At 47.0% G+C, this 26,057-nt stretch overlaps 1 protein-coding gene across 1 annotated transcript in view; it reads right to left on the bottom strand.

The window, feature by feature from the left end:
- Window positions 1-1,001: 1,001 nt before the first annotated feature.
- The window catches only part of LOC129694490 (INSYN2B protein-like), a 97,485-nt gene continuing 72,429 nt past the window's right edge, over window positions 1,002-26,057 (bottom strand). The window contains exon 3 of the mRNA XM_055631207.1: window positions 1,002-1,575. Within this exon, the coding sequence (XP_055487182.1) occupies window positions 1,389-1,575 (187 nt within the window). The 3' untranslated portion in view covers window positions 1,002-1,388. The remainder of the gene's footprint in view (window positions 1,576-26,057) is intronic.

The following is a 26,057-nucleotide window of genomic DNA, read 5'->3' as shown; positions in this document are numbered from 1 at the left end:
AGGTAGTTGAGGCCAATTCATTGGCTATATTTAAGAGGGAGTTAGATGTGGCCCTTGTGGCTAAGGGGATCAGGGGGTATGGAGTGAAGGCAGGTACGGGATACTGAGTTGGATGATCAGCCATGATCATATTGAATGGCGGTGTAGGCTCGAAGGGCCGAATGGCCTACTCCTGCACCTATTGTCTATGTCTATGTTTTCTGTTTTTAACTCAATTTTAGGCCTATTTTAGATATGTTAATTTTAAAGTCGTATGTAATTATTCTGTTTTTATTAACTGCACTGACTGTAACTGATGAGAAACAATGTTTTCGTTTCTTCTGTGTGTGTAAGTACTCAGTGAAATGACAATACTGAATACTGACTGGTGCTGGCAGTCACTGAAAAGGCCATGTGAGTGGGACAGGACCTTCAGGCTGCATCTCTGGAGAAACAGGATGGGTGATGTTTCGTGACTGAACTGTCCTTTACCCACCTTTTTCAAGAGTGGGTTAGAATTAGCTCTTAGGGCTGAGGAAATCAGGGATATGGGGAGAAGGCTGGAACGGAATACTGATTTTGATCAGCCATGATCATATGAAAACATAGAAGATTGTTAAGGGCTTGGACACACTAGAGGCAGGAAACATGTTCCCGATGTTGGGGGAGTCCAGAACCAGGGCCCACAGTTTAAGAATAAGGGGTAAGCCATTTAGAATGGAGATGAGGAAACACTTTTTCTCACAGAGATTTGTGAGTCTGTGGAATTCTCTGCCTCAGAGGGCGGTGGAGGCCGGTTCTCTGGATGCTTTCAAGAGAGAGCTAGATAGGGCTTAAAGATAGCAGAGTGAGGGGATATGGGGAGAAGGCAGGAACGGGCGTACTGATTGGGGATGATCAGCCATAATCACATTGAATGGCTGTGCTGGCTCGAAGGGCCAAATGGCCTACTCCTGCACCTATTGTCTATTGCCCATTGAAAAGGCAGTGCTAGCTTGAAGGGCCGAATGGCCTAGTCCTACACCTATCATTTCTATGTCTCTATGTTTGGTGAGCTCGACGGTCTTCATCTCAAGCTTCCTTCACCTCCTCCCCTCCGACCCCTTTGTACAAACGTGTTTAATAGCAATGTTAAACAATTACATTTAACGTTGGAAATAGAGCATTCTTAAATGACACCCTGCAGATGTGTAGAACACTTTTTTTTTTGCATAGTTTCTTTTTGTTTCTCCGTTGCGGAAATTTGTCTGATAATTCAAAAAAGCTGGTGTTCCGAAAACGGTCACCTCATGGATTTCACTGGCTTCAACGGTGCAGGAGGCTCCAAGCTCGTGGTGGTCAGGTGGGAAACAGGGAGCCGACTTCTGCACTGGCCTCTACATCAGTCCGTCAGCGGTAAGTTCCGAAGTTCACAAGAACCAAAAGCATTTCCTTTTAGATTTTTTCGGCTCAGTCCTAGCTGCCAACCGAGGCTTGGGTGAGTCGTCCTGTTTACTGGGTGTGGAAGGGAGCTCGGCGCTTTGGCCCGCCTCTGTCTCCAGGGAGCTCAGGACTCGATGAAACCTGCCTTCCTGCTGTCTGAAGTCGTGCTCCACACTGCAAGCGGGAGAGAGAGAGAAAAAAGAGCTCATTAGTTTTTGTCTGACCCCTGTTTTTCTGCATCAGTTCATCGTTCTTTCGACAGCGGCATACAGAGTCATACAGCGCGGAAATGGGCCCTTCGACCCGACTTGCTCACACCGAACAGTTTGCAGTTTAGGTCTGCTACTTTGAGGAAGGACATTCTTGCTATTGAGGGAGTGCAGCGTAGGTTCACTAGGTTGATTCCCGGGATGGCGGGACTGTCATATGCTGGGAGAATGGAGCAGCTTTGCTTGTACACTCTGGAGTTTAGAAGGATGAGAGGGTATCTCATTGAAACATATAAGATTGTTAAGGGCTTGGACACGCTAGAGGCAGGAAACATGTTCCTGATGTTGGGGGAGTCCAGAACCAGGGGCCACACAGTTTAAGAATAAGGAGTAAGCCATTTAGAACGGAGACGAGGAAACACTTTTTCTCACAGAGAGTTGTGAGTCTGTGGAATTCTCTGCCTCAGAGTGTGGTGGAGGCCGGTTCTCTGGATACTTTCAAGAGAGAGCTAGATAGGGCTCTTAAAAATAGTGGAGTCAGGGGATGTGGGGAGAAGGCAGGAATGGGGTACTGATTGTGGATGATCAGCCATGATCACATTGAATGGCGGTGCTGGCTCGAAGGGCCGAATGGCCTACTCCTGCACCTATTGTCTATTGTCTGTTGACCAAGCCGGTTTAGTTTGGAGATACAGCATGGAAACAGGTTCTCCGGCCCACCGGTTCGGTGCCGACCAGCGATCCCCGCACGCTAGAACTATCCTGCACACGAGGTGCCGAGTTACGGAAGCCAATTGACCTGCAGACCTGTACGTCTTCGGAATGTGGGAAGAAGCCGGAGCAACCGTAGCCACGCGATCACGGAGAGAACGTACAAACTCCGTGCAGACAGCACCCGCAGTCAGGATCAACCCCAGGTTTCTGGCGCTGTGAGGCAGCAACTCTACTGCTGCGCCATCCCTGAACTAGTCTCACCTTGAGAAAATGGCGGAGGTGAGAAAATGGCGGCCTTGAGGCGCGTGCCGGTACATGCCCTGCTTATATGTTACGCGCTTTTGTCCTTCTATGTTAAAAACTCCTCCTGCTGCATACTCAATTACAATCGAATATAGTTGCTACGGTGATCTGTGTAATTAGTGGTATGTAACTAAAGCAGTGTACCATCATGTACCAAACCCAAATACCACCAACCCTGGTTGCGGGGCAAATAGATTCTATTCTATTCTATTCTATTCTATTCTTCCCAAATTTGACCAATATCCCTTTAAACCTTTCCTATCCATGTTCCTGTTCAAATATCTTTTACCTGTTGTTGTATCATCATAGAGCATGCAATTCATATCATGCAGGGACATCTTACACTGGGACAGGCCCTTCAGCCCAACGTCCATGCCAACTCAGATACCCCATCCAAGCTGATCCCATTTGCCCGCAATTGAATTGTCTATATCACTCCAAAACGTTCCTATCCATATGGCTGTCTTGACATTTTCTTCAAGCAATCCATTGGCTTCAGCTTATTATTTTTCTCGTACACCAAAGTACAGTGAAAAGCTTTGTATTGCACGCTGTCCGATCGGATCAGATAATACTATACGTAAATACAATCAAGTCAAACTCAAACACAATAGGTAGAGCAGAGGGGAAGCTACAATGCAGAATATCGTTCTCAGCATTGTAACGCAACAGTTCCAGAAATAATGCCCAATATCGGCAATGGGGTAGAGGTGAATTAGACAGTATCTTAGCTTATGGAAGGCCCGTTCAGAAGCCCCATAACAGAAGGAAATAAGCTGTTCCTGAGTCTGGTGGTGGACCCTTTCTAGCTCCTGTATCAATAGACAATAGACAATAGGTGCAGGAGTAGGCCATTCGGCCCTTCAGGCCAGCACCGCCATTCAATGTGATCATGGCTGATCATCCACAATCAATGCCCCGTTCCTGCCTTCTCCCCATATCCCCTGACTCTGCTATTTTTAAGAGCCCTATCTAGCTCTTTCTTGAAAGTATTCAGAGAACCGGCCTCCACCGCCCCCTGAGGCAGAGAATTCCACAGACTCACAACTCTCTGTGTGAAAAAGTGTTTCCTCGTCTCCGTTCTAAATGGCTTACTCCTTATTCTTAAACTGTGGCCCCTGGTTCTGGATTCCCCCAACATCGGGAACATATTTCCTGCCTCTAGCGTGTCTTGTGTCGGACACTGACCACTCGAAAAGCCCTTCTGCTCGAAAGTGCACAATCAAATTACCAGTGGTGAGAACAACCATGAAATGGTCAATATCATATTTGACTTAATAACACATCCTCACTCTTCTGGCAATAATATAAACAACACGATTTGGCCAAGATTCTTGCCATCAGCTCCAGCTAAACTGCTTTTAGCAATATTGATTCTTTGAGGCACGTTTATATCCTCCCACAGTGAGTGAAGGAATTTGGTCGAAGAGCGACAGAGAGAAAATAATTTATATATTTTGGCTTCACAAATTATTAAGTGATAGGAGCAGAATTAGGCCATTCAGCCCACCAAGTCTACTCCGCCCGGCATCAATAGACAATAGACAATAGACAATAGACAATAGGTGCAGGAGGAGGCCATTCGGCACTCCGAGCCAGCACCGCCATTCAATGTGATCATGGCTGATCATCCACAATCAGTACCCCGTTCTTGCCTACTCCCCATATCCCCTGACTCAGTCATGGCTGCTCTATCTTTTCCTCTCAACCCCATTTTCCTGCTCTCTCCCCATAACCCCTGACACCCATACTAATTAAGAATCTACCTAAAAAATATCCATTGACTTGGCCTCCACAGCCTTTTGTGGCAATGAATTCCAAAGATTCACCACCTTCTGACTAAAGAGATTCCTCCTCATTTCCTTCCTAAAGGAACGTCCATTTATTCAGAGGCTATGACCTCTGGACCTAGATTCCACCACTAGTGGAAACATCCTCCCAACATCCACTCTTTCATAGCAAAAGGATTTGAGTATAGGAGCAGGGAGGTCCTACTGCAGTTGTACAGGGTCTTGGTGAGACCACACCTGGAGTATTGCGTACAGTTTAGTTCTCCAAATCTGAGGAAGGACATTATTGCCATAGAGGGAGTGCAGAGAAGGTTCACCAGACTGATTCCTGGGATGTCAGGACTGTCTTATGAAGAAAGACTGGATAGACTTGGTTTATACTCTCTAGAATTTAGGAGATTGAGAGGGGATCTTATAGAAACTTACAAAATTCTTAAGGGGTTGGACAGGCTAGATGCAGGAAGATTTGCTCCCGATGTTGGGGAAGTCCAGGACAAGGGGTCACAGCTTAAGGATAAGGGGGGAAATCCTTTAAAACCGAGATGAGAAGAACTTTTTTCACACAGAGAGTGGTGAATCTCTGGAACTCTCTGCCACAGAGGGTAGTTGAGGCCAGTTCATTGGCTATATTTAAGAGGGAGTTAGATGTGGCCCTTGTGGCCAAGGGGATCAGAGTATGGGAGAAGGCAGGTACGGGATACTGAGTTGGATGATCAGCCATGATCATATTGAATGGCGGTGCAGGCTCGAAGGGCCGAATGGCCTACTCCTGCACCTAATTTCTATGTTTCTATGTTTCTATGTAATTAAGAATCTACCTAAAAAATATCCATTGACTTGGCCTCCACAGCCTTTTGTGGCAATGAATTCAAAAGATTCACCACCTTCTGACTAAAGAAATTCCTCCTCATTTCCTTCCTAAAGGAACGTCCGTTTATTTAGCGGCTATGACCTCTGGACCTATATTTCCATCACTAGTGGAAACATCCTCTCCACATCCACTCTATCCAGGCCTTTCACTATTCGGTAAGTTTCAATGGACTTCGTGCCTCCTTTCGAGACCCACGCATCACGTCGGGGTCACCAATGTGGCGCGTGGGTCTCGAAAGGAGGCACGAAGTCCAGTGTTTTGAGAAGCACCTTTATTTTATTCCTCCCGGTTGAAGGGAAGACGAAACCAGAGGAAGATGGCACCCAAACCCCTGCCTTTTAAACCCTCCGGCTGAGGGCCGCCTCCGGACTGCACCACTCCCGTGCGAAGGGGTTCAGCAGTATAATGGCACGACCCTTAGGCGCCGCCACAGGGTCCCTCATTATCCTGCAAAACTCCAGCGAGCAGAGGCCCAGTGTCGTCAAACGCTCATCATGGACCCAATCATCCCTGGGATCATTCTCGTCTGATCCCTCTGTCACACCAGCACATCCTTCCTCAGATATGCTTTCAGATAGGTGGTTGGTTCCCTCAGCAATGAGAAGACTGCAGTCAGTTTGGTAGTGGGAAGGCATAAGATTGAAGAGTAAAAGGAAACTAATGGAGGCCTGGTTCGGCAACTTGAGCGCCCAGGAGCGGAAAAGGATGCAGAAAGTAGTGACCACTGCCCAGTCCATCACCAGCTCTGACCTCCCCACCATCGAGGGGATGTATCGCAGTCGCTGCCTCAAAAAAGGCTGCCAACATCATCAAGGACCCACACCATCCTGGCCACACACTCATCTCTCCACTACCATCGGAAAGAAGGTACAGGAGCCTGAAATCTATTACATCCAGGTTCAAGAACAGCTACTTGCCCACAGCCATCAGGCTATTAAACTCACCAACAAACAGACTCTGAACTGTAACAGCCTAGTGCACTTTATCTGTTCATTTATGTGTATATTGAACTGAACTGTTCTGTATTTATGCTTACAATATTCTGTTGTGCTGCAGCAAAGCAAGAACTTAATTGTCCTATCTGGGACACATGACAATAAACTCTCCTGACTTGACGACCTGTCTCATGGGGATTGCAGGTGATGCTAATGTACTAAACACTGGTGGCTTCAGAAGAGCTCAATGATGGGCAAACACAAGACATGTGAAACAAATAAGATTATTAAGGGCTTGGACATGCTAGAGGCAGGAAACATGTTCCCGATGTTGGGGGAGTCCAGAACCAGGGGCCACAGTTTAAGAATAAGGGGTAAGCCATTTAGAACGGAGACGAGGAAACACTTTTTCTCACAGAGAGTGGTGAGTCTGTGGAATTCTCTGCCTCAGAGGGTGGTGGAGGCCAGTGCTCTGGATGCTTTCAAGAGAGGGCTCTTAAAAAATAGCGGAGTCAGGGGATATGGGGAGAAGGCAAGAACGGGGTACTGATTGTGGATGATCAGCCGTGATCACATTGAATGGCGGTGCTGGCTCGAAGGGCCAAATGGCCTACTGTCTATTGTCTATTGTCATATCCATGTGCCTATCGTATCAACTTCCTCCACCCATGCACTCAGCGAGTTCCAGGCACCCACTGTGTAAAGAAACTTGCCCCACACATCTCCTTTAAACTTTGCCCCTCTCATCGTAAAGCCATGCCCCCTGGTCTTTGGCGTTCCCACCCTGGGGATACGTTGTGACCGTCTACCCTCTCCATGCCTCTCATGGGGAGAAGGCAGGAAAATGGGGTCTTTGGAGCGAGTGATAGATCAGCCATGATCAGCCGTGATTGAATGGGGGAGTCGACTCGATAGTCTGAATGGCCTAATTCTACTCCTTTTCACATATGACAATACTTCTATCGGGTTTCACTGGGCCAAGAAACGTCATTATTTAATAAACTACTGTCAGGGAGTTGTATATAAATTGAAACATAGAAACATAGAAATTAGGTGCAGGAGTAGGCCATTCGGCCCTTCGAGCCTGCACCGCCATTCAATATGATCATGGCTGATCATCCAACTCAGTATCCCGTACCTGCCTTCTCTCCATACCCCCGATCCCCTTAGCCACAAGGGCCACATCTAACTCCCTCTTAAATATAGCCAATGAACTGGCCTCAACTACCCTCTGTGGCAGAGAGTTCCAGAGATTCACCACTCTCTGTGTGGTTCTTCTCATCTCGGTTTTAAAGGATTTCCCCTTTATCCTTAAGCTGTGACCCCTTGTCCTGGACTTCCCTAACATCGGGAACAATCTTCCTGTAGCCTGTCCAACCCCTTAAGAATGTTGTAAGTTTCTATAAGACCCCCTCTCAATCTCCTAAATTCTAGAGAGTATAAACCAAGTCTACCCAGTCTTTCTTCATAAGACACATCCCAGGATTCAGTCTGTTGAACCGTCTCTGCACTCCCTCTATGGCAATAATGTCCTTCCTCAGATTGGAGCCAAAACTGTGTGATCTGAGCATGTATGGAACAAGCTGCCTGAGGAGTAATTGCCTATCCAAACATTTGTTAGACAGGTACTGTAGGACATTCTGGAGGGATGAATAAGTGGCAGGTGGGACTATTAGGTGGCATTGTTGGCCGGTGCGGGCATGATGGGCCCAAAGGGCCTGTTTCCACACTGTATCATTCTATGACTAGTGTAGGTGGGACATTGTTGGCTGGTGTGGGCATGTTGGGCCAAAGGGCCTCTCTCTACACTGTATCACTCTATGACTCGATGAGTAAGGGTTTCAACCAGGCGATATTCACTCTCCCACCTTCAGGCAATATCTTCTAGTCTCTGCCATTTCCGCACTGGGAATAAGTTTCAACCCTCAATGCCTCTCGTAATTTAATGCACAGATTGACTTCCTCAGCACGGATTCAGATACCAGCCCACTCGTGCTCTAAGGTGACCAATCAAATTTCCAGTCTTGAGAGCAACCTACAAAAGCTCAAAATTGTGTTTCACTGAATAGTACATCTTCAATCACCTGGCCTTGATATAAACACCACCATTTGGCCAAGACTCTTGCCAACAGCTCCAGTTAAACTGATTGTAGCAATATTGATTCTTGCAATGTCCTCCCACGATGGCTGAAGTGGTTTGATCGAAGAGTCACTGAGCGAAGACGCTTTGTTTTAGAATAATATTTGTCTTTTAATACATCTCCCTCCATTCCCTGCATATCCATATGCAATGCTTCAATGTGTAAGAAAGAACTGCAGATGCTGGTTCAAAATCGAAGGTGGACACAAAACGCTGGAGTAACTCAGCGGGACAGCCAGCATCTCTGGAGAGAAGGAATGGGACAATGGAGAGAAGGAAGAGTCTGAAGAAGGGTCTCGACCCGAAACGCTCATTGCTCATTCAAATCACTCTCCAGAACCAGGGGCCGCAGTTTAAGAATGAGTAAGCCATTTAGAACGGAGACGAGGAAACACTTTTTCTCACAGAGAGTGGTGAGTCTGTGGAATCTCTGCCTCAGAGGGCGGTGGAGGCCAGTTCTCTGGATGCTTTAAAGAGAGAGCTAGATAGGACTCTTAAAGATAGCGGAGTCAGGGGATATGGGGAGAAGGCAGGAACGGGGTACTGATTTGGGATGATTAGCCATGATCACATTGAATGGCGGTGCTGGCTCGAAGGGCCGAGTGGCCTCCTCCTGCACCTATTGTCTATTGACTATTAACCGATTCGCCTCTACCCCATTGTGGACATTGGGCTTTGTCTATGGAACTGATGCGCATCCGATTTGTCAATGCTGAGAACTATATTCTGCACTCTGTATCTTTACTTTCAACTCTATTGCACGAGTTTGATTGGTGATACAGTCACACAGCACAGATACGGCCCTTTGGCCCATCTCAACTATGTGGACCAAGACATTCATCTAAGCAAGCCCCAAATTCCCACGTATGCCCAACATCCCTCTAAACATTTCCTATCCATGCACCTGTCCAAATGTCATGTCTCCTAAGAGTTTGATGAAGGGTTCCGACCCGAAATGTCGCCCACCCTTTTTTCTCCAGAGATGCTGCCTGACCCGTGGAGTTACTCCAGCACTTTGTGTCTATCTTCGGTATAAACCAGCATCTGCAGTTTCTTCCTACTCACAAATATCTTCTAAATTATGTTATCGTATGTGTGCCTGTCTGAAGATGGGTCTTGACCCGAAATGTCACTCATTCCTTGTATCCAGAGATGTTGCCTGTTCTGCTGTTACTCCAGCAGTTTGTGTAAACCAGCATCTGCAGTTCCTTCCTACACATGCCTCCTCTGGCAGCTTGTTCCAGATTATCCACTTTGGCGGCAAAAACAAGGGGGCAGATTATTATCTCAATGGGGTTAGGTCAGGTAAGGGGGAGGTGCAGCGAGACCTGGGTGTCCTTGTACACCAGTCGCTGAAAGTTGGCGGTAGTCAAAAGTGCTGGAGAGACTCAACGGGTGCAGCAGCATCTATGAAGCGAAGGAAATAGGCAACGTTTCGGGCAGAATCTGAATCTGAATCTGAATCTGAATCTGAAACACTTCTTCAGACTGTGCAGGTACAGACGGCAGTGAAGAAAGCTAATGGAATGTTGGCTTTCATAACAAGAGGATTTCAGTATAGGAGTAAAGAGGTTCTTCTGCAGTTGTATAGGGCTCTGGTAAGACCACATCTGGGGTATTGTGAACAGTTTTGGTCTCCTAATTTGAGGAAGGACATCTTTGTGATTGAGGCAGTGCAGCGTAGGTTCACGACATTGATCCCTGGGATGGCGGGACTGTCATATGAGGAAAGATTGAAAAGACTAGGCTTGCATTCACTGGAGTTTAGAAGGATAAGGGGAGATCTTATGCAAACATAAAATTATAAAAGGACTGGATAAGCTAGATGCATGAAAAATGTTCCCAATGTTGGGCGAGTCCAGAACCAGGGGCCACAGTCTTAGAATAAAGGGGAGGTCATTTAAGACTGAGGTGAGAAAAACCTTTTCCACGCAGAGAGTTGTGAATTTGTGGAACATTTTTCACACAGAGAGTGGTGAATCTCTGGAATTCTCTGCCACAGAAGGTAGTTGAGGCCAGTTCATTGGCTATATTTAAGAGGGAGTTAGATGTTGCCCTTGTGGCTAAAGGGATCAGGGGGTCTGGAGAGAAGGCAGGTACAGGATACTGAGTTGGATGATCAGCCATGATCATATTGAATGGCGGTGCAGGCTCAAAGGGCCGAATGGCCTACTCCTGTACCTATTTTCTATGCTTCTATGTTTCCATGTTGAAGAGAGAGTTAGATAGAGCCCAGGGGGCTAATGGAATCAAGGGAGATGGGGAGAAGGCAGGCACGGGTTATTGATTGGGGACGATCAGCCATGATCACAATGAATGGTGGTGCTGGCTCGAAGGGCCAAATGGCCTCCTCCTGCACCTATTTTCTATGTGTCTATGTTCCATACACCCACCACCCAATGTGACTGTATTTATATACAGTATTATCAAATCTGATTCGACAGCATGCAAAATGAAGCTTTTCACTGTTCTTTGGCACAGTGCAATAATAAGCTTCAACCTAACGGCGTGGCAGCGCAGTGATTTTGATCACACACTACAGATGCCAAGGAATAGCTATTGAAGCTCAGCATGCCCAGTGGCAACCAGAGCATTGAAGAAGCTGGGTGAGCAATAAATGTTCGTCTTGCCAAAGGCGCACACGTCTCAACAGCAAATTGATCAAAGAAGGATTACCATTCTGTTTCTTAACTTGCACACATCAAGGACATTTCTTTCCCCCTTCCTCCTGCTCTCCTTTGATAAATCGTGCCACCTTACAAATGATGGGTCTGATGTCAGGAAAGCTTTCAGGTGACAATGTTTTGCGGAGATGTAAAATGCGCAGTTGCGTTTTGCTCTTGGTGGATTTAGCAGCGTCAGCAGTTTTTCTCCTCATTATTTATCTGTGGCTTCATCCAAACGCATGATCTACTAACTAATCGGAGGAAGACCTTTTGGCGTGGCCACGGAAAATGGCCACCATCTGCCAAGTTGGAGATCACATTTTGCCCCAATTTCTCTTTGTTAAGGTGACATAGTGGCTCAGCGGGTGGACTGCTGCCTCACAGGGCCAGAGACCCTGGTTCAATCCCAACCTTGGATGTTGTCTGTGTGAAGTTTGCATGTTCTCCATATGGCGGCATTAGGGTTGCCAACTGTCCCGCCATTATAAACATAGAAACATAGAAAATAGGTGCAGGGAGTAAGCCATTCGGCCCTTCGAGCCTGCACTGCCATTCAATATGATCATGGCTGATCATCCAACTCAGTATCCCATACCTGCCTTCTCTCCACACCCCCTGATCCCTTTAGCCACAAAGGCCCGCATCAAATTACCTCTTAAATATAGCCAATGAACTGTGGCCTCAACTACTTTCTGCGGGAGAGAATTCCACAGATTCACCACTCTCTCACTGTGTGAAAAAAGTTTTTCTCATCTCGGTTTCCTAAAAGATTTCCCCCTTATCCTTAAGCTGTGACCCCTTGTTCTGGACTTCCCCAACATCGGGAACAATCTTCCTGCATCTAGCCTGTCCAACCCCTTAAGAATTTTGTAAGTTTCTATAAGATCCCCTCTCAATCTTCTAAATTCTAGCGAGTACAAACCGAGTCTATCCAGTCTTTCTTCATATGACAGTCCTGACATCCCAGGAATCAGTCTGGTGAACCGTCTCTGTACTCCCTCTATGGCAATAATGTCCTTCCTCAGATTTGGAGACCAAAACTGTACGCAATACTCCAGGTGTAGTCTCACCAAAACCCTGTACAATTGCAGTAGAACCTCCCTGCTCCTATACTCAAATCCTTTTGCTATGAATGCTAACATACCATTCGCCTTCTTCACTGCCTGCTGCACCTGCATGCCTACTTTTAATGACTGGTGTACCATGACACCCAGGTCTCGTTGCATCTCCCCCTTTCCTAATCGGCCACCATTCAGATAATAATCTACTTTCCTGTTTTTGCCACCTAAGTGGATAACCTCACATTTATCCACATTATACTGCATTTGCCATGCATTTGCCCACTCACCCAGCCTATCCAAGTCACCTTGCAGCCTCCTAGCATCCTCCTCACAGCTAACACTGCCCCCCAGCTTCGTGTCATCCGCAAACTTCGAGATGTTGCATTCAATTCCCTCGTCCAAATCATTAATATATATTGTAAATAGCTGGGGTCCCAGCACTGAGCCTTGCGGTACCCCACTAGTCACTGCCTGCCATTGTGAAAAAGACCCGTTTACTCCTACTCTTTGCTTCCTGTCTGCCAGCCAGTTCTCTATCCACATCAATACTGAACCCCCAATACCGTGTGCTTTAAGTTTGTATGCTAATCTCTTATGTGGGACCTTGTCGAAAGCCTTCTGAAAGTCCAGATATAACACATCCACTGGTTCTCCCTTATCCACTCTACTAGTTACATCCTCGAAAAATTCTATAAGATTCGTCAGACATGATTTACCCTTCATAAATCCATGCTGACTTTGTCCAATGATTTCACCACTTTCCAAATGTGCTGCTATCCCATCTTTAATAATTGATTTTAGCAGTTTCCCCATTACCGATGTTAGACTAACTGGTCTGTAATTCCCCGTTTTCTCTCTCCCTCCCTTTTTAAAAAGTGGTGTTACATTAGCTACCCTCCAATCCTCAGGAACTACTCCAGAATCTAAAGAGTTTTGAAAAATTATCACTAATGCATCCACAATTTCTGGGGCTACTTCCTTAAGTACTCTGGGTTGCAGCCTATCTGGCCCTGGGGATTTATCGACCTTTAATCCATTCAATTTACCTAACACCACTTCCCAGCTAACCCGGATTTCACTCAGTTCCTCCATCTCATTTGACCCCCGGTCCCCTGCTATTTCCGGCAGGTTATTTATGTCTTCCTTAGTGAAGACAGAACCAAAGTAGTTATTCAATTGGTCTGCCATGTCCTTGTTCCCCATGATCAATTCACCCGTTTCTGACTGAAAGGGACCAACATTTGTTTTAACTAATCTTTTTCTCTTCACATATCTATAAAAGCTTTTGCAGTCAGTTTTTTATGTTCCCTACCAGTTTTCTTTCATAATCTATTTTCCCTTTCCTAATTAAGCCCTTTGTCCTCCTCTGCTGGTCTCTGAATTTCTCCCAGTCCTCTGGTAGGCTGCTTTTTCTGGCTAATTTGTACGCTTCATCTTTTGTTTTGATACTATCCCTGATTTCCCTTGTTATCCACGGATGCACTACCTTCCCTGATTTTTCTTTTGCCAAACTGGGATGAACAATTGTTGTAGTTCATCCATGCAGTTTTTAATTGCCTTAATATTAGCCGGAACATCCCGTATATTGGACTAAATTGGTTTGTCCCATACGGGACCGCCCTTGTCCCGTGTTTGACTGCTACTACTCGGGTCGAGAGGACTGTCGGGTCGGAGCGTCGCGTCCGGCCCCCACCTCGCCCGTCCCGACGTAGTGCAGCCCATGGAGTGCAGCAGCAGCAGCAGCGCCTCGCCCGTGGCCCCGTCGGTCAGCAGCCCGGCCAGCTGTCCGACCTTTGGACCTTCGCTTACCGCCGACACCACCACCACCCCTCCTTCTCATGACCGATCATCGGTTCATGAGTTGGATACCAAAACTCCTCAGCTGGCCCACCAGCTGGGCTTTGTGTACAGTCCAGCACCCGGGCCATGATCATATTGAATGGCGGTGCAGGCTCGAAGGGCAGAATGGCCTCCTCCTGCACCTATTTTCTATGTTTCTATGTTTCTATGTTTAAGGGGTTGAAAGTCTACATTTTGTGAGTGCCTTTAATACCATCTAGCCTGCACTGAAGATGCTTGGACGATGCGAGTGGATGCTCCATTGATCACCAACTACCTGACTGGACGCCCACAGTATGTCAGGCTACAGAACTGTGTCTGGGACATGGTGGCAAGCAACTCAGAGTCCTCTCTCCCTTCCTGTTCACCATCTACACCATCTACTGTGGGGTAGACTGACTACCCTCGCCCCCCCCCCCCATCTTTGGGGTCGGGTACATTTCGCCGCCGCCGTTTTAGCGCCTCCGTTTATAATATCTGTACTCATCAGAACCCGAACCCTAACACTAAACCTAACCCTAACCCTAACCCTGACCCTGACCCTGACCCTGACCCTAACCCTGACCCTAACCCTGACCCTAACCCTAACCCTAACCCTGACCCTGACCCTGATCCTAACCCTAACCCTAACCCTAACCCTAACCCTGACCCTAACCCTAACCCTAACCCTGACCCTAACCCTAACCCTGACCCTAACCCTAACCCAACCCTAACCCTAACCCTAACCCTAACCCTAACCCTAAACCCTGACCCTAACCCTAACCCTGACCCTAACCCTAACCCTGACCCTGACCCTAACCCTAACCCCTAACCCTAACCCTAACCCTAACCCTAACCCTAACCCTAACCCTAACCCTAACCCTAACCCTAACCCTAACCCTAACCCTAACCCTAACCCTAGCCCTAACCCTAACACCCTGAAACCCTAACCCTAACACCCTGAAACCCTAACTGTAACACCCTGAAACCCTAACCCTTACGCCCCGAAAAGGCGAACCGGCTGTGCGTAAACGGCAGCGCCGAATGGTACCATTCCGTATCTTTGCACGTCCCCAGTCCTGGACTTTCCCCTCGTCACTTTCATTTCCAGTTTCATGCATCATGTTGTGTTTTTACCACTGTTGGCAGACCAATTTCCCTCCTGGGATGAATAAAGTTCTATCGCATCGTATCGTGATCAAAGCCGGCCTCGTGGGATTATTTTCCTGTGGGTCTAGATGTGAAGGACAAAATGACTTCTCTTTTCTTCCTGCGTAACTCTCCTTGTCTTACACTGCCCAATAAAAGAGCAAGATCCCTCTTCCATATTCACGGACAGGCAGTAACTAAAGCCGGCACATCACGGGAGACAGAAAACAGGCTACCTTATATCAGTATTATTAAATCGCAGAAATATTAAATCTAAAAGTCCATGAAATCGCTATTGCCCGTGCATTGGGCAGAAATCAATTTTTAATTTATTTTAATAACACCTAACCTCGTCTATCAGCTATTTCAAATGATGTTCCAGCCATTTTCCACTTTATTGCACATAAAAATAAATGAGATTACACAAGTTGCAGAGTTTCTGACTGCAAGGCATGCAGTGTCTACACAGCTCAGAGAATGCTGGAATCAGCTTTTAATAACCAACCAGGGGCCTATAGCCGAGCTTTTTATTCTCTGCCTCAGAAATATGTAAAGATTTATTTATTGACGTTGAGCAGGGAGAGGTGTACATCGTGCCGATTATAGTGTTGAGATATATAGATAATCGATGCTGAAGGATTCACGCAGCCATGGTGTAACCCGAAGAATGAATATCAAGGTCATTGAAGGATGAACCCTTCCTTGGATTATCTCCTCCCACTGTGTATCTGGGACCAAAGACAAAGGCCCGTTGGTAGTTGTGAGCAGAGGCTTATGAGAATAATTGGATCTCTGCTGAGATACAAGGAGAAAGCTATCAGCCATAGATACATAGAAACATAGTCAATAGTTGCAGGAGTAGGCCATTCGGCCCTTCGAGCCTGCACCGCTATTCAATATGATCATGGCTGATCATCCAACTCAGTATCCCGTACCTGCCTTCTCTCCATACCCCCTGATCCCTTTAGCCACAAGGGCCACATCTAACTCCCTCTTAAATATAGCCAACGAACTGGCCTCAACTACATTCTGTGGCAGAGAATTCCACAGATTCACCACTGTGTGAAAAATGTTTTTCTCATCTCGGTCCTAAAATAATTCCGTCTTATCCTTAAACTGTGACCCCTTGTTCTGGACTTCCCCAACATTGGGAACAATTTTCCTGCATCTAGCCTGTCCAACCCCTTAAGAAAAACAACCCCATGAAGTCTACTCTGCCACACAATCATGGCTGATCTATTCCTCTCAACCCCATTATCCTGCCCTCTTCCCATAATCCCTGACATCTGCCTCTAATCAAGGACCTATCTGTCTCTGCCTTACAAAAATCCATTGACTTGGCCTCCACAGCCTTCTTTGGCAATGAATTTCACCGATTCATGAGCCTCTGATGAAATACATTTGTTCTCATCTCCTTTCTAAAGGTACATCCTTTTATTTTGGGGTTGTGTCCTCTGGTCCTAGACTCTCCCACTAGTGGAAGCATCCTCCAGCGACCGGGATATCTGACAGGCTTTGGTGGGCAGAGCATAAGTGTTTGTTGAAATGGTCGCCGAGTCTGCCCTTGGTTTGACTGATGTACAGGAGGCCACATCGGGTACAGTGGATGTAGTAAATATGTGAAGTATAGAAGTTGCAATGTTCTTTTGCAACTGTGCAAGACATTGCTCTGGTCTGGCACAGTTCGGTTCACTCCGCCAACTCCACTCAGTTCATAATAACCAACCTGATCTCCCGGTTGCTCAACAATTCAACTCCCCCTCCCATTCCCAATCCGACTTTTCTGTCCTGGGTCTCTCCGCCATTGCCAGTGTGAGGCCCAGCACAAATTGGAGGAACAGGAACAGCACTTCATATTTCACTTGGTTAGTTTACACCCCAGCGGGATGAACATTGACCTCTCCAATTTCAGGCAGTCCCTGCTTTTTCCCTCCTTCCCCTCCCCTCCCCTCCCCTTCTTCTCTCGTGTGGCGTGCACAGCCTAAAGTTGTTGGACAACTTGTTAGCTTTCATAGCAAAAGGATTTGAGTATAGGAGCAGGGAGGTTCTACTGCAGTTGTACAGGGTCTTGGTGAGACCACACCTGGAGTATTGCGTACCGTTTTGGTCTCCAAATCTGAGGAAGGACATTCTTGCCATAGAGGGAGTGCAGAGAAGGTTCACCAGACTGATTCCTGGGATGTCAGGACTGTCTTATGAAGAAAGACTGGATAGACTTGGTTTATACTCTCTAGAATTTAGGAGATTGAAAGGGGATCTTATAGAAACGTACAAAATTCTTAAGGGGTTGGACAGGCTAGATGCAGGAAGATTGCTCCCGATGTTGGGGGAAGTCCAGGACAAGGGGTCACAGCTTAAGGATAAGGGGGGAATCCTTTAAAACCGAGATGAGAAGAACTTTGTTCACACAGAGAGTGGTGAATCTCTGGAATTCTCTGCCACAGAGGATAGTCGAGGCCAGTTCATTGGCTATATTTAAGAGGGAGTTAGATGTGGCCCTTGTGGCTAAGGGGATCAGAGGGTATGGAGAGAAGGCAGGTACGGGATACTGAGTTGGATGATCAGCCATGATCATATTAAATGGCGGTCCATGCTCGAAGGGCCGAATGGCCTACTCCTGCACCTAATTTCTATTTCTATGTTTCTATGTGATCGTGGCTGATCATCCCCAATCAGTACCCCGTTCCTGCCTTCTCCCCATATCCCCTGACTCCACTATTTTTAAGAGCCCTATCTAGCTCTCTCTTGAAAGCGTTAGGCAGATGGTTAGAACAATGGTCAGGGATAAAAACAGAAGGTGCGAGACAGATTATGGGGTTGCAAACTGTGAAGCCAGAAGGGAGGAAAATAGCAGGAGGGGAGAATTAGGTGGGAGTCTGCGTGGAAACAGAGAGGGGGGGGGGGGGGTTGAAGAAAGGGGAGGGGGGTGGGAGGGGAGGGTTAGTTAGAGGTTATCTAAAATTGGAAATGTCAGTGTTCATACCATTGGGTTGTCAGCTACCTGAGTGGAATATGATTAAGAAGGAACTGCAGATGCTGGAAAATCAAAGGTAGACAAAAATGCTGGAGAAACTTAGCGGGTGAGGCAGCATCTATGGAGCGATGGAAATAGGCGACGTTTCGGGTCGAGTCTGAAGAAGGGTCTCGACTCGAAACGCCACCTATTTCCTTCGCTCCATAGATGCTGCCTCACCCGTTGAGTTTCTCCAGCATTTTTGTCGACCTTCAAGTGGAATATGAGATGCTCGTTTTGTGAGAATATCAGTTAGGTAACATCTAACCAATCCTCCCTCCCCCACCCCTATTCTCCCACCTCCCATGCTCCTCTCCCCTGAGCCCCACCTGGAGTCCCGCCTATTCCCAGCGATCCCCGCACACTTACACAATCCTACACACACTAGGGACAATTTTGCATTCATACCAAGCCAATTAACCTACAAACCTGCCCATCTTCGGAGTGTGGGAGGAAACCGAAGGTCTTGGAGAAAACCCACGCAGGTCACGGGGAGAACGTGCAAACTCCGTACAGGCAGCACCCGTGGTCAGGATGGAAACAAGGTCTCTGGCGCTGTGAGGCAATAACTCTACCACTACGCCACCGTCCTGTCCATAAATCCTTGAATCAATCCTTGACATATTGAAACATATAAGATTGTTAAGGGTTTGGACACTCTAGAGGCAGGAAACATATACCCGATGTTGGGGGAGTCCAGAAGCTGGGGCCACAGTTTAAGAATAAGGGGTAAGCCATTTAGAACGGAGGCGAGCAAACACTTTTTCTCACAGAGAGTGGTGAGTCTGTGGAATTCTCTGCCTCAGAGGGCGGTGGAGGCCGGTTCTCTGGATACTTTCAAGAGAGAGCAAGATAAAGCTCTTAAAAATAGCGGAGTCAGGGGATATGGGGAGAAGACAGGAACGGGGTACTGATTGTGGATGATCAGCCATGATCACATTGAATGGCGGTGCTGGCTTGAAGGGCCAAATGGCCTACTACTGCACCTATTGTCTATTGTCTAATGACACCACCCTCTCTAATAGCACCCTGGCGTGGACATAACCCCGGTAATGGGGCAAGCATCTGGCTCGGGCAAAGCCCTCTTCCGCCTGGCGCCTTTAGTCATGGATGGCCAGCTAGGCCAGGCCTAGGAGCAACCCAACCAGGCCAGCCCACTCCGTCGATCCCGTCACCAGTCCTTCGGTCACTGACTGACAGCAGAGCCACTCCTCCCCCTACAAGTGACGGTGCTCCTTGCCCTCCGGACCCTGGCTACAAGGGACGCCTGTTTCCACTGTCTGACCCTATGATGCTGCAAATATATTCTGCAGCATGTAGAGGAGACATCCTATAGGGAGGAGGTCCAGCTCCTAGCAGCATGGTGCACTGACAACAACCTGGCCTTTAACTCCAAGAAGACCAAGGAGCTCATTGTGGACGTCAGAAGGTCTATGGGCGGCATGCACACCCCCATCCACATTAACGGGACGGAGGTGGAACGTGTTTCCAGCTTCAGGTTCCTGGGGGGTCAACATCTCCGATGACCTCTCTTGGACCCACAATACCTCAACTCTGGTCAGGAAGTCTCACCAGCGTCTCTTCCTCCTGAGGAGACTGAAGAAGGTCCATCTGTCTCCTCAGATTCTGGTGAACTTCTACCGCTGCACCATCGAGAGCATCCTTACCAACTGCATCACAGTATGGTATGGCAACTGCTCTGTCTCCGACCGGAAGGCATTGCAGAGGGTGGTGAAAATTGCCCAACGCATCACCGGTTCCACGCTCCCCTCCATTGAGTCCGTCCAAAGCAAGCATTGTCTGCGGAGGGCGCTCAGCATCGCCAAGGACTGCTCTCACCCCAACCATGGACTGTTTCCCCTCCTACCATCCGGGAGGCGCTACAGGTCTCTCCGTTGCCGAACCAGCAGGTCCAGGAACAGCTTCTTCCCTGCGGCTGTTACATTACTTAACTTATCAATATACCTCGGTGACTGCCAATCACCACCCCCCCCTCCCCCCGGACACCCCTTCCCCCAGAATAATTGCATTACTACTACTGTATGTACATATATATATTATTTACTGCTCATATTCTATGTCACTGTTCTGGGGGAGATGCTAACTGTATTTCGTTGTCTCTGTACTGTACACTGCACAATGACAATAAAGATTCAATCTGGAATCTGAATCTGAATCTGAATGTTCGGCACGGACATTGTGGGCCTGCCCCTGCTCTGTACTGTTCTGTGTGGTACATGAAAATAGCCGAGCGTTGCTGTGTTGGACTTTTACTGCTGGGTTGCACGGAAGACCAGGTAAATCTGTGTAAATTAAAACCCTAGAGAGACAACGCCTACTCGTCACCCACTCTTTAAATCTGCTACTCTGCTGCAAGTGTTTGGAAAAAAAAAATGTGCTCAAATTGCTTTTAGTGCAATTAAAACAGCAAGAGAATTGAGATCAATCTATAATATGGAAAAGAGACTTCACATTGGGTAATTACAGTACAGCGCCAATGTCCAATGCGTGCTCGGAATGTATTTGGCTCAGACACAATGGGAGGCCGGTAGAAAATTGCTCTCTTTGTTGCCAATAGGCACTAATAAGCTTAAATAAGCCCTTCCATTGCTGAATAGCTCCTTACATATGGAATAGAGTTTTAAATCATATTTTGGACATCTAAAGGTGTAAACAAAATATGTTCCATTAGATTATTGCTCATTATAAAGGAAACAGCACATGTTAACACGAAAGCTGAGGGAGGAGCGAGAGCGAGAGAGAGAGAGAGGGTCAGAATCATCAGATGTAGACACTTTTGTAAACATCGGATGTAAGCAAGAATTTCATTGTCCTATCTGGGACACATGACAATAAAGTCTCTTGATGGCCTTTCTGCCTGGGCACCGTGCACTCAGTTGCTCTTGAGCTGGAAGTGTGGCGGGATGCCCTGCATGTTTGGATGGGAGCAGCTACAGTGAGAAACTGCATTGAACATTGATGTTGCACTGTTCTATGTTATATGTGAAAAAACCCGAGCGTTGTCGTGTTGGACTGTTTCTGCTGGTTTGCACACAAGGCCAGGTAAATCTGTGTGAATCAAAACCCTGGAGAGACAATAGACAATAGACAATAGGTGCAGGAGTAGGCCATTCGGCCCTTCGAGCCAGCACCATCATTCAATGTGATCATGGCTGATCCACTAGCCCCTAGAGCTCTATCTAACTCTCTCTTAAATTCATCCAGTGATTTGGCCTCCACTGCCCTCTGTGGCAGGGAATTCCACAAATTCTCTACTCTCTGGGTGAAAAAGTTTTTTTTCACCTCAGCTCTTAAAGATAGTGGAATCAGGGGATATGGGGAGAAGGCAGGAACGGGGTACTGATTGGGGATGATCAGCCATGATCACATTGAATGGCGGTGCTGGTTCGAAGGGCCTACTCCTGAACCTATTGTCTATTGGTCCATAACATTTCCATCCTGGGAGAAAGGTTCTGACTGCTTACCCGATGTATGCCTCTATCTGCAGTATATATTTATCCAAATTTTATACACTTCAACTTGTTCTCCCCTCATCTGCAACTCTGTGGAATAAACAACCCATCAAGGCTCCACATTCCCCACGCTCACGGATTATCCCACTAATTAATGGCCGAATCACATCTTTAACCCTTAGATGCCCCGCATGTTGTAGAGGCCATCTCCCCACTTTTGGAATCGTAAAGACCTTTATCACAGAGAGTGGTGAGTCTGTGGAATTCTCTGCCTCAGAGCGTGGTGGAGGCAGGTTCTCTGGATACTTTCAAGAGAGAGCTAGATAGGGCCCTTAAAGATAACGGAGTCAGGGGATATGGGGGGAAGGCAGGAACGGGGTACTGATTGGGGATGATCAGCCATGATCACATTGAATGGCGGTGCTGGCTCGAAGGGCTGAATAGCCTACTCCTGCACCTATTGTCTATTGTATATCATTCTTCCTCTCTTTCTTGGGTCATAGACGTACAGCATGGAAACAGGCCCTTCGGCCCAACTTGCCCCATCTACACTAGACCCACCTGCCTGCGTTTAGCCCATATCCCTCTAAACCTATCCTGTCCATGCACTTGTGATAGTACCTGCCTCAACTACCTCGTCATTGACCAGTGACTCTTTCCATACACCCACTAAAGCCCCTAAGGTCCCTATTACATTTTTTCCCCACTCACCTTAAATCTATGATCTCGGCTTCTTGATTCCGCTACTCTGGGTAAAAGATTCTGTGCCTGTGTACCCTTTCTGTTCCACTCGTGCGTTTGTATGCTTCTATAAGATCACCTCTCATCTTCCTGCGCTCCAAGGAATAGCGTCTGAGGCTGCCCAACCTCTCCCTATAGCTCAGGCCCTCGAGTCCTGGCAACATCGTAAATCTTCTCTGCACTCTTTCCAGCTTAACAACATCTTTATAGACAATAGACAATAGGTGCAGGAGTAGGCCATTCGGCCCTTCGAGCCAGCACCACCATTCAATGTGAGCTTTCTCCAGAGATTATCTAAATGGTGGCCGATTGGGAAAGGGGGAGATGCAGCGAGACCTGGGTAGTCTCTGGCCTCAACTACCCTCTGTGGCAGAGAGTTCCAGAGATTCACCACTCTCTGTGTGAAAAATGTTTTCCTTATCTCGGTTTTAAAGGATTTCCCCCTTATCCTTAAACTGTGGCCCCCTTGTCCTGGACTTCCCCAACATCGGGAACAATCTTCCTGCATCTAGCCTGTCCAACCCCTTAAGAATTTTGTAAGTTTCTATAAGATCCCCTCTCAATCTCCTAAATTCTAGCGAGTACAAACCAAGTCTATCCAGTCTTTCTTCATAAGACAGTCCTGACATCCCAGGAATCAGTCTGGTGAACCTTCTCTGTACTCCCTCTATGGCAACAATGTCCTTCCTCAGATTTGGAGACCAAAACTGTACGCAATACTCCAGGTGTGGTCTCACCAAGACCCTGTACAACTGTAGTAGAACCTCCCTGCTCCTATACTCAAATCCTGGCGACATGTCGCGGGGTGAAGCCTGTATGGTCGTGAGTAGTCGCCCAAAGAGTCGTACCTTGTTCTGGTCGCCGCTGGATTTTCAGTTGCCGAAAAAGTCGCGTAAGTGGGACAGGCCCATCACTCCAGCACTTTGTGTCTATCTCCAATTATTTCATATTCTGATCTCTTTGAATAAAGGGGGGAGGTCATTTAAGACTGAGGTGAGAAAAATCTTTTTCACCCAGAGAGTTGTGAATTTGTGGAATTCCCTGCCACAGAGGGCAGTGGAGGCCAAGTCACTGGATGGATTTAAGAGAGAGTTAGATAGAGCTCTAGGGGCTAGTGGAGTCAAGGGATATGGGGAGAAGGCAGGAACGGGTTATTGATAGGGGACGATCAGCCATGATCACAATGGATGGCGGTGCTGGCTCGAAGGGCCGAATGGCCTCCTCCTGCACCTATTTTCTATGTTTCTATGTTTCATGAGAAACAGACACTGATGGAAACTGCATTCCCAAAATAAAATAAGACCAGCAGCCTTAAAATATGTATTATGTGAGAAGCATGATATAGATTCTATAGATACAACATACCTCATTGATATTGAAAGTCCGTTTCACTTTCCTTTCATCCAGCAAGGTGTTTAACATTTATATTGGAAGGTAAACCTTCAGCTCTCATTATTACAAGCTGTTCTCCCACCCCTATCTTCCGAATGGCATGTCAATTTAAATCACCATTGTAACTCCAATTTCAGTGAGGCTTTTCAAGGTTTTGTTTCAAGGCAGGGCTCTGATTTTTACTCCCTTTGCTCTTTCCTTCAAAAAAAAAAGGAATCTGTAATTTGAACTTTAGAAAAATGCACATCCGTGCATAAAATGCATATGAACGCGAGTGGTATTTTTGCCCATCAAGTTCCACCAGCGAGCTTGCCTGAATCACTTACGGTTAATTGCAAGAAGATTTAGTCCAAGTATATTTCTCGTAGCTGAATGGCAGGTATGCAAATCTTTTGTTTAAGCCTTTTAAAGGCAAAAGTTACAAAAAAAGACTTGTGTTAACCTGAGAGAAACTTCCTCACCGGAACCAAAGTTATAGCTATCAAAAGGATTGGAATAGTCTGCAACCTGCCATCGGTGGGTTGTTAAGGGCTTGGAAGATTGTTAAGGGCTTGGACACGCTAGAGGCAGGAAACATGTTCCTGATGTTGGGGGAGTCCAGAACCAGGGGCCACACACAGTTTAAGAATAAGGAGTAAGCCATTTAGAACGGAGACGAGGAAACATTTTTTCTCACTGAGAGTGGTGAGTCTGTGGAATTCTCTGCCTCAGAGGGCGGTGGAGGCAGGTTCCCTGGATGCTTTCAAGAGAGAGCTAGATAGGGCTCTTAAAAATAGTGGAGTCAGGGGATATGAGGAGAAGGCAGGAACGGGGTACTGATTGAGGATGATCAGCCATGATCACATTGAATGGCGGTGCTGGCTCGAAGGGCCAAATGGCCCTGCTCCTAAACCTATTGTCTATTGTCTATTGTCTAAAATGAACATGAGATCCTCGCCCAGACTATCTTGATTAGAAATAAAAACTCTATCAGGTTCTAGAAACATAGAAACATAGAAAATAGGTGCAGGACGAGGCCATTCAGCCCTTTGAGCCAGCACTGCCATTCATTGTGATCATGGCTGATCGTCCTCTATCAATAACCCGTGCCGGCCTTCTCCCCATATCCCTTGACTCCACTAGCCCCTTGAGCTCTATCTAACTCTCTCTTAAATCCATCCAGTGACTTGGCCCTCCACTGCCCTCTGTGGCAGGGAATTCCACAAATTCACAACTCTCTGTGTGAAAACGTTTTTTTCTCATCTCAGTCTTAAATGGCCTCCACTTTATTCTAAGACTGTGGCCCCTGGTTCTGGACTCGCCCAACATTGGGAACATTTTTCCTGCATCTAGCTTGTCCAGTTTTTTTATAATATTATATGTTTCTATAAGATCCCCCTCATCCTTCTAAATTCCAGTGAATACAAGCCTAGTCTTTTCAAACTTTCCACATATGACAGTCCCGCCATCCCAGGGATCAATCTCGTGAACCTACGCTGTACTGCCTCAATCACAAGGATGTCCTTCCTCAAATTAGGAGAGCAAAACTGTACACAATACTCATCTGGAGCATTGTGTACAGTTTTGCTCTCCTAATTTGGTCTTACCAGAGCCCTATACAACTTGCAGAGAGTGGTGAAAATTGCCCAACGCATCACCGGTTCCACGCTCCCCTCCATTGAGTCTGTCCAAAGTAAGCGCTGTCTGCGGAGGGCGCTCAGCATCGCCAAGGACTGCTCTCACCCCAACCATGGACTGTTTACCCTCCTACCATCTGGGAGGCGCTACAGGTCTCTCCGTTGCCGAACCAGCAGGTCGAGGAACAGCTTCTTTCCGGCGGCTGTCACTCTACTCAACAACGTACCTCGGTGACTGCCAATCACCACCCCCCCCCCCCGGACACTTATTATTTTTTTTTAATTCAAATCGTTTGCTATGTCGCTCTTCAAGGGAGATGCTAAATGCATTTCGTTGTCTCTGTACTGTACACTGACAATGACAATTAAAATTGAATCTGAATCTGAATCTGAATCTGAAGTTGTATTGGTAAAAGCAGTGCTCCCTCATCTGATCAGGGCAATTCACAGTCTTGCATAGTTTAGTTTAGTTTAGTTTAGTTTAGAGAAAAAGTGCAGAAACAGGCCCTTTGGGCCACCAATTTTAATGGAATTCACCTACGACACCTACGACACCTGGCGACAACCTACAACAGCAAAAAATTGTCGCCGCTGTCGCCCAAAGATTTTCAACGTTGAAAATGTTGTGGCAGTTGCCTGTAGTTGCCCAAAAAATCGCCTAAGTGGGACAGGCCCATTACACCCACTAGGGACAATTTCCATTTACACCAAGCCAATTAACCTACAAACGTGTGCGTCTTTGTTGTGTGGGAGGAAACCGGACAA

The sequence above is a fragment of the Leucoraja erinacea genome, unplaced genomic scaffold (assembly GCF_028641065.1).
Source record: "Leucoraja erinacea ecotype New England unplaced genomic scaffold, Leri_hhj_1 Leri_68S, whole genome shotgun sequence".
NCBI lineage: Eukaryota > Metazoa > Chordata > Chondrichthyes > Rajiformes > Rajidae > Leucoraja > Leucoraja erinaceus.
Note: the sequence above shows the minus strand (reverse complement) of the source record. Positions and strands in the feature narration are given on the sequence as shown.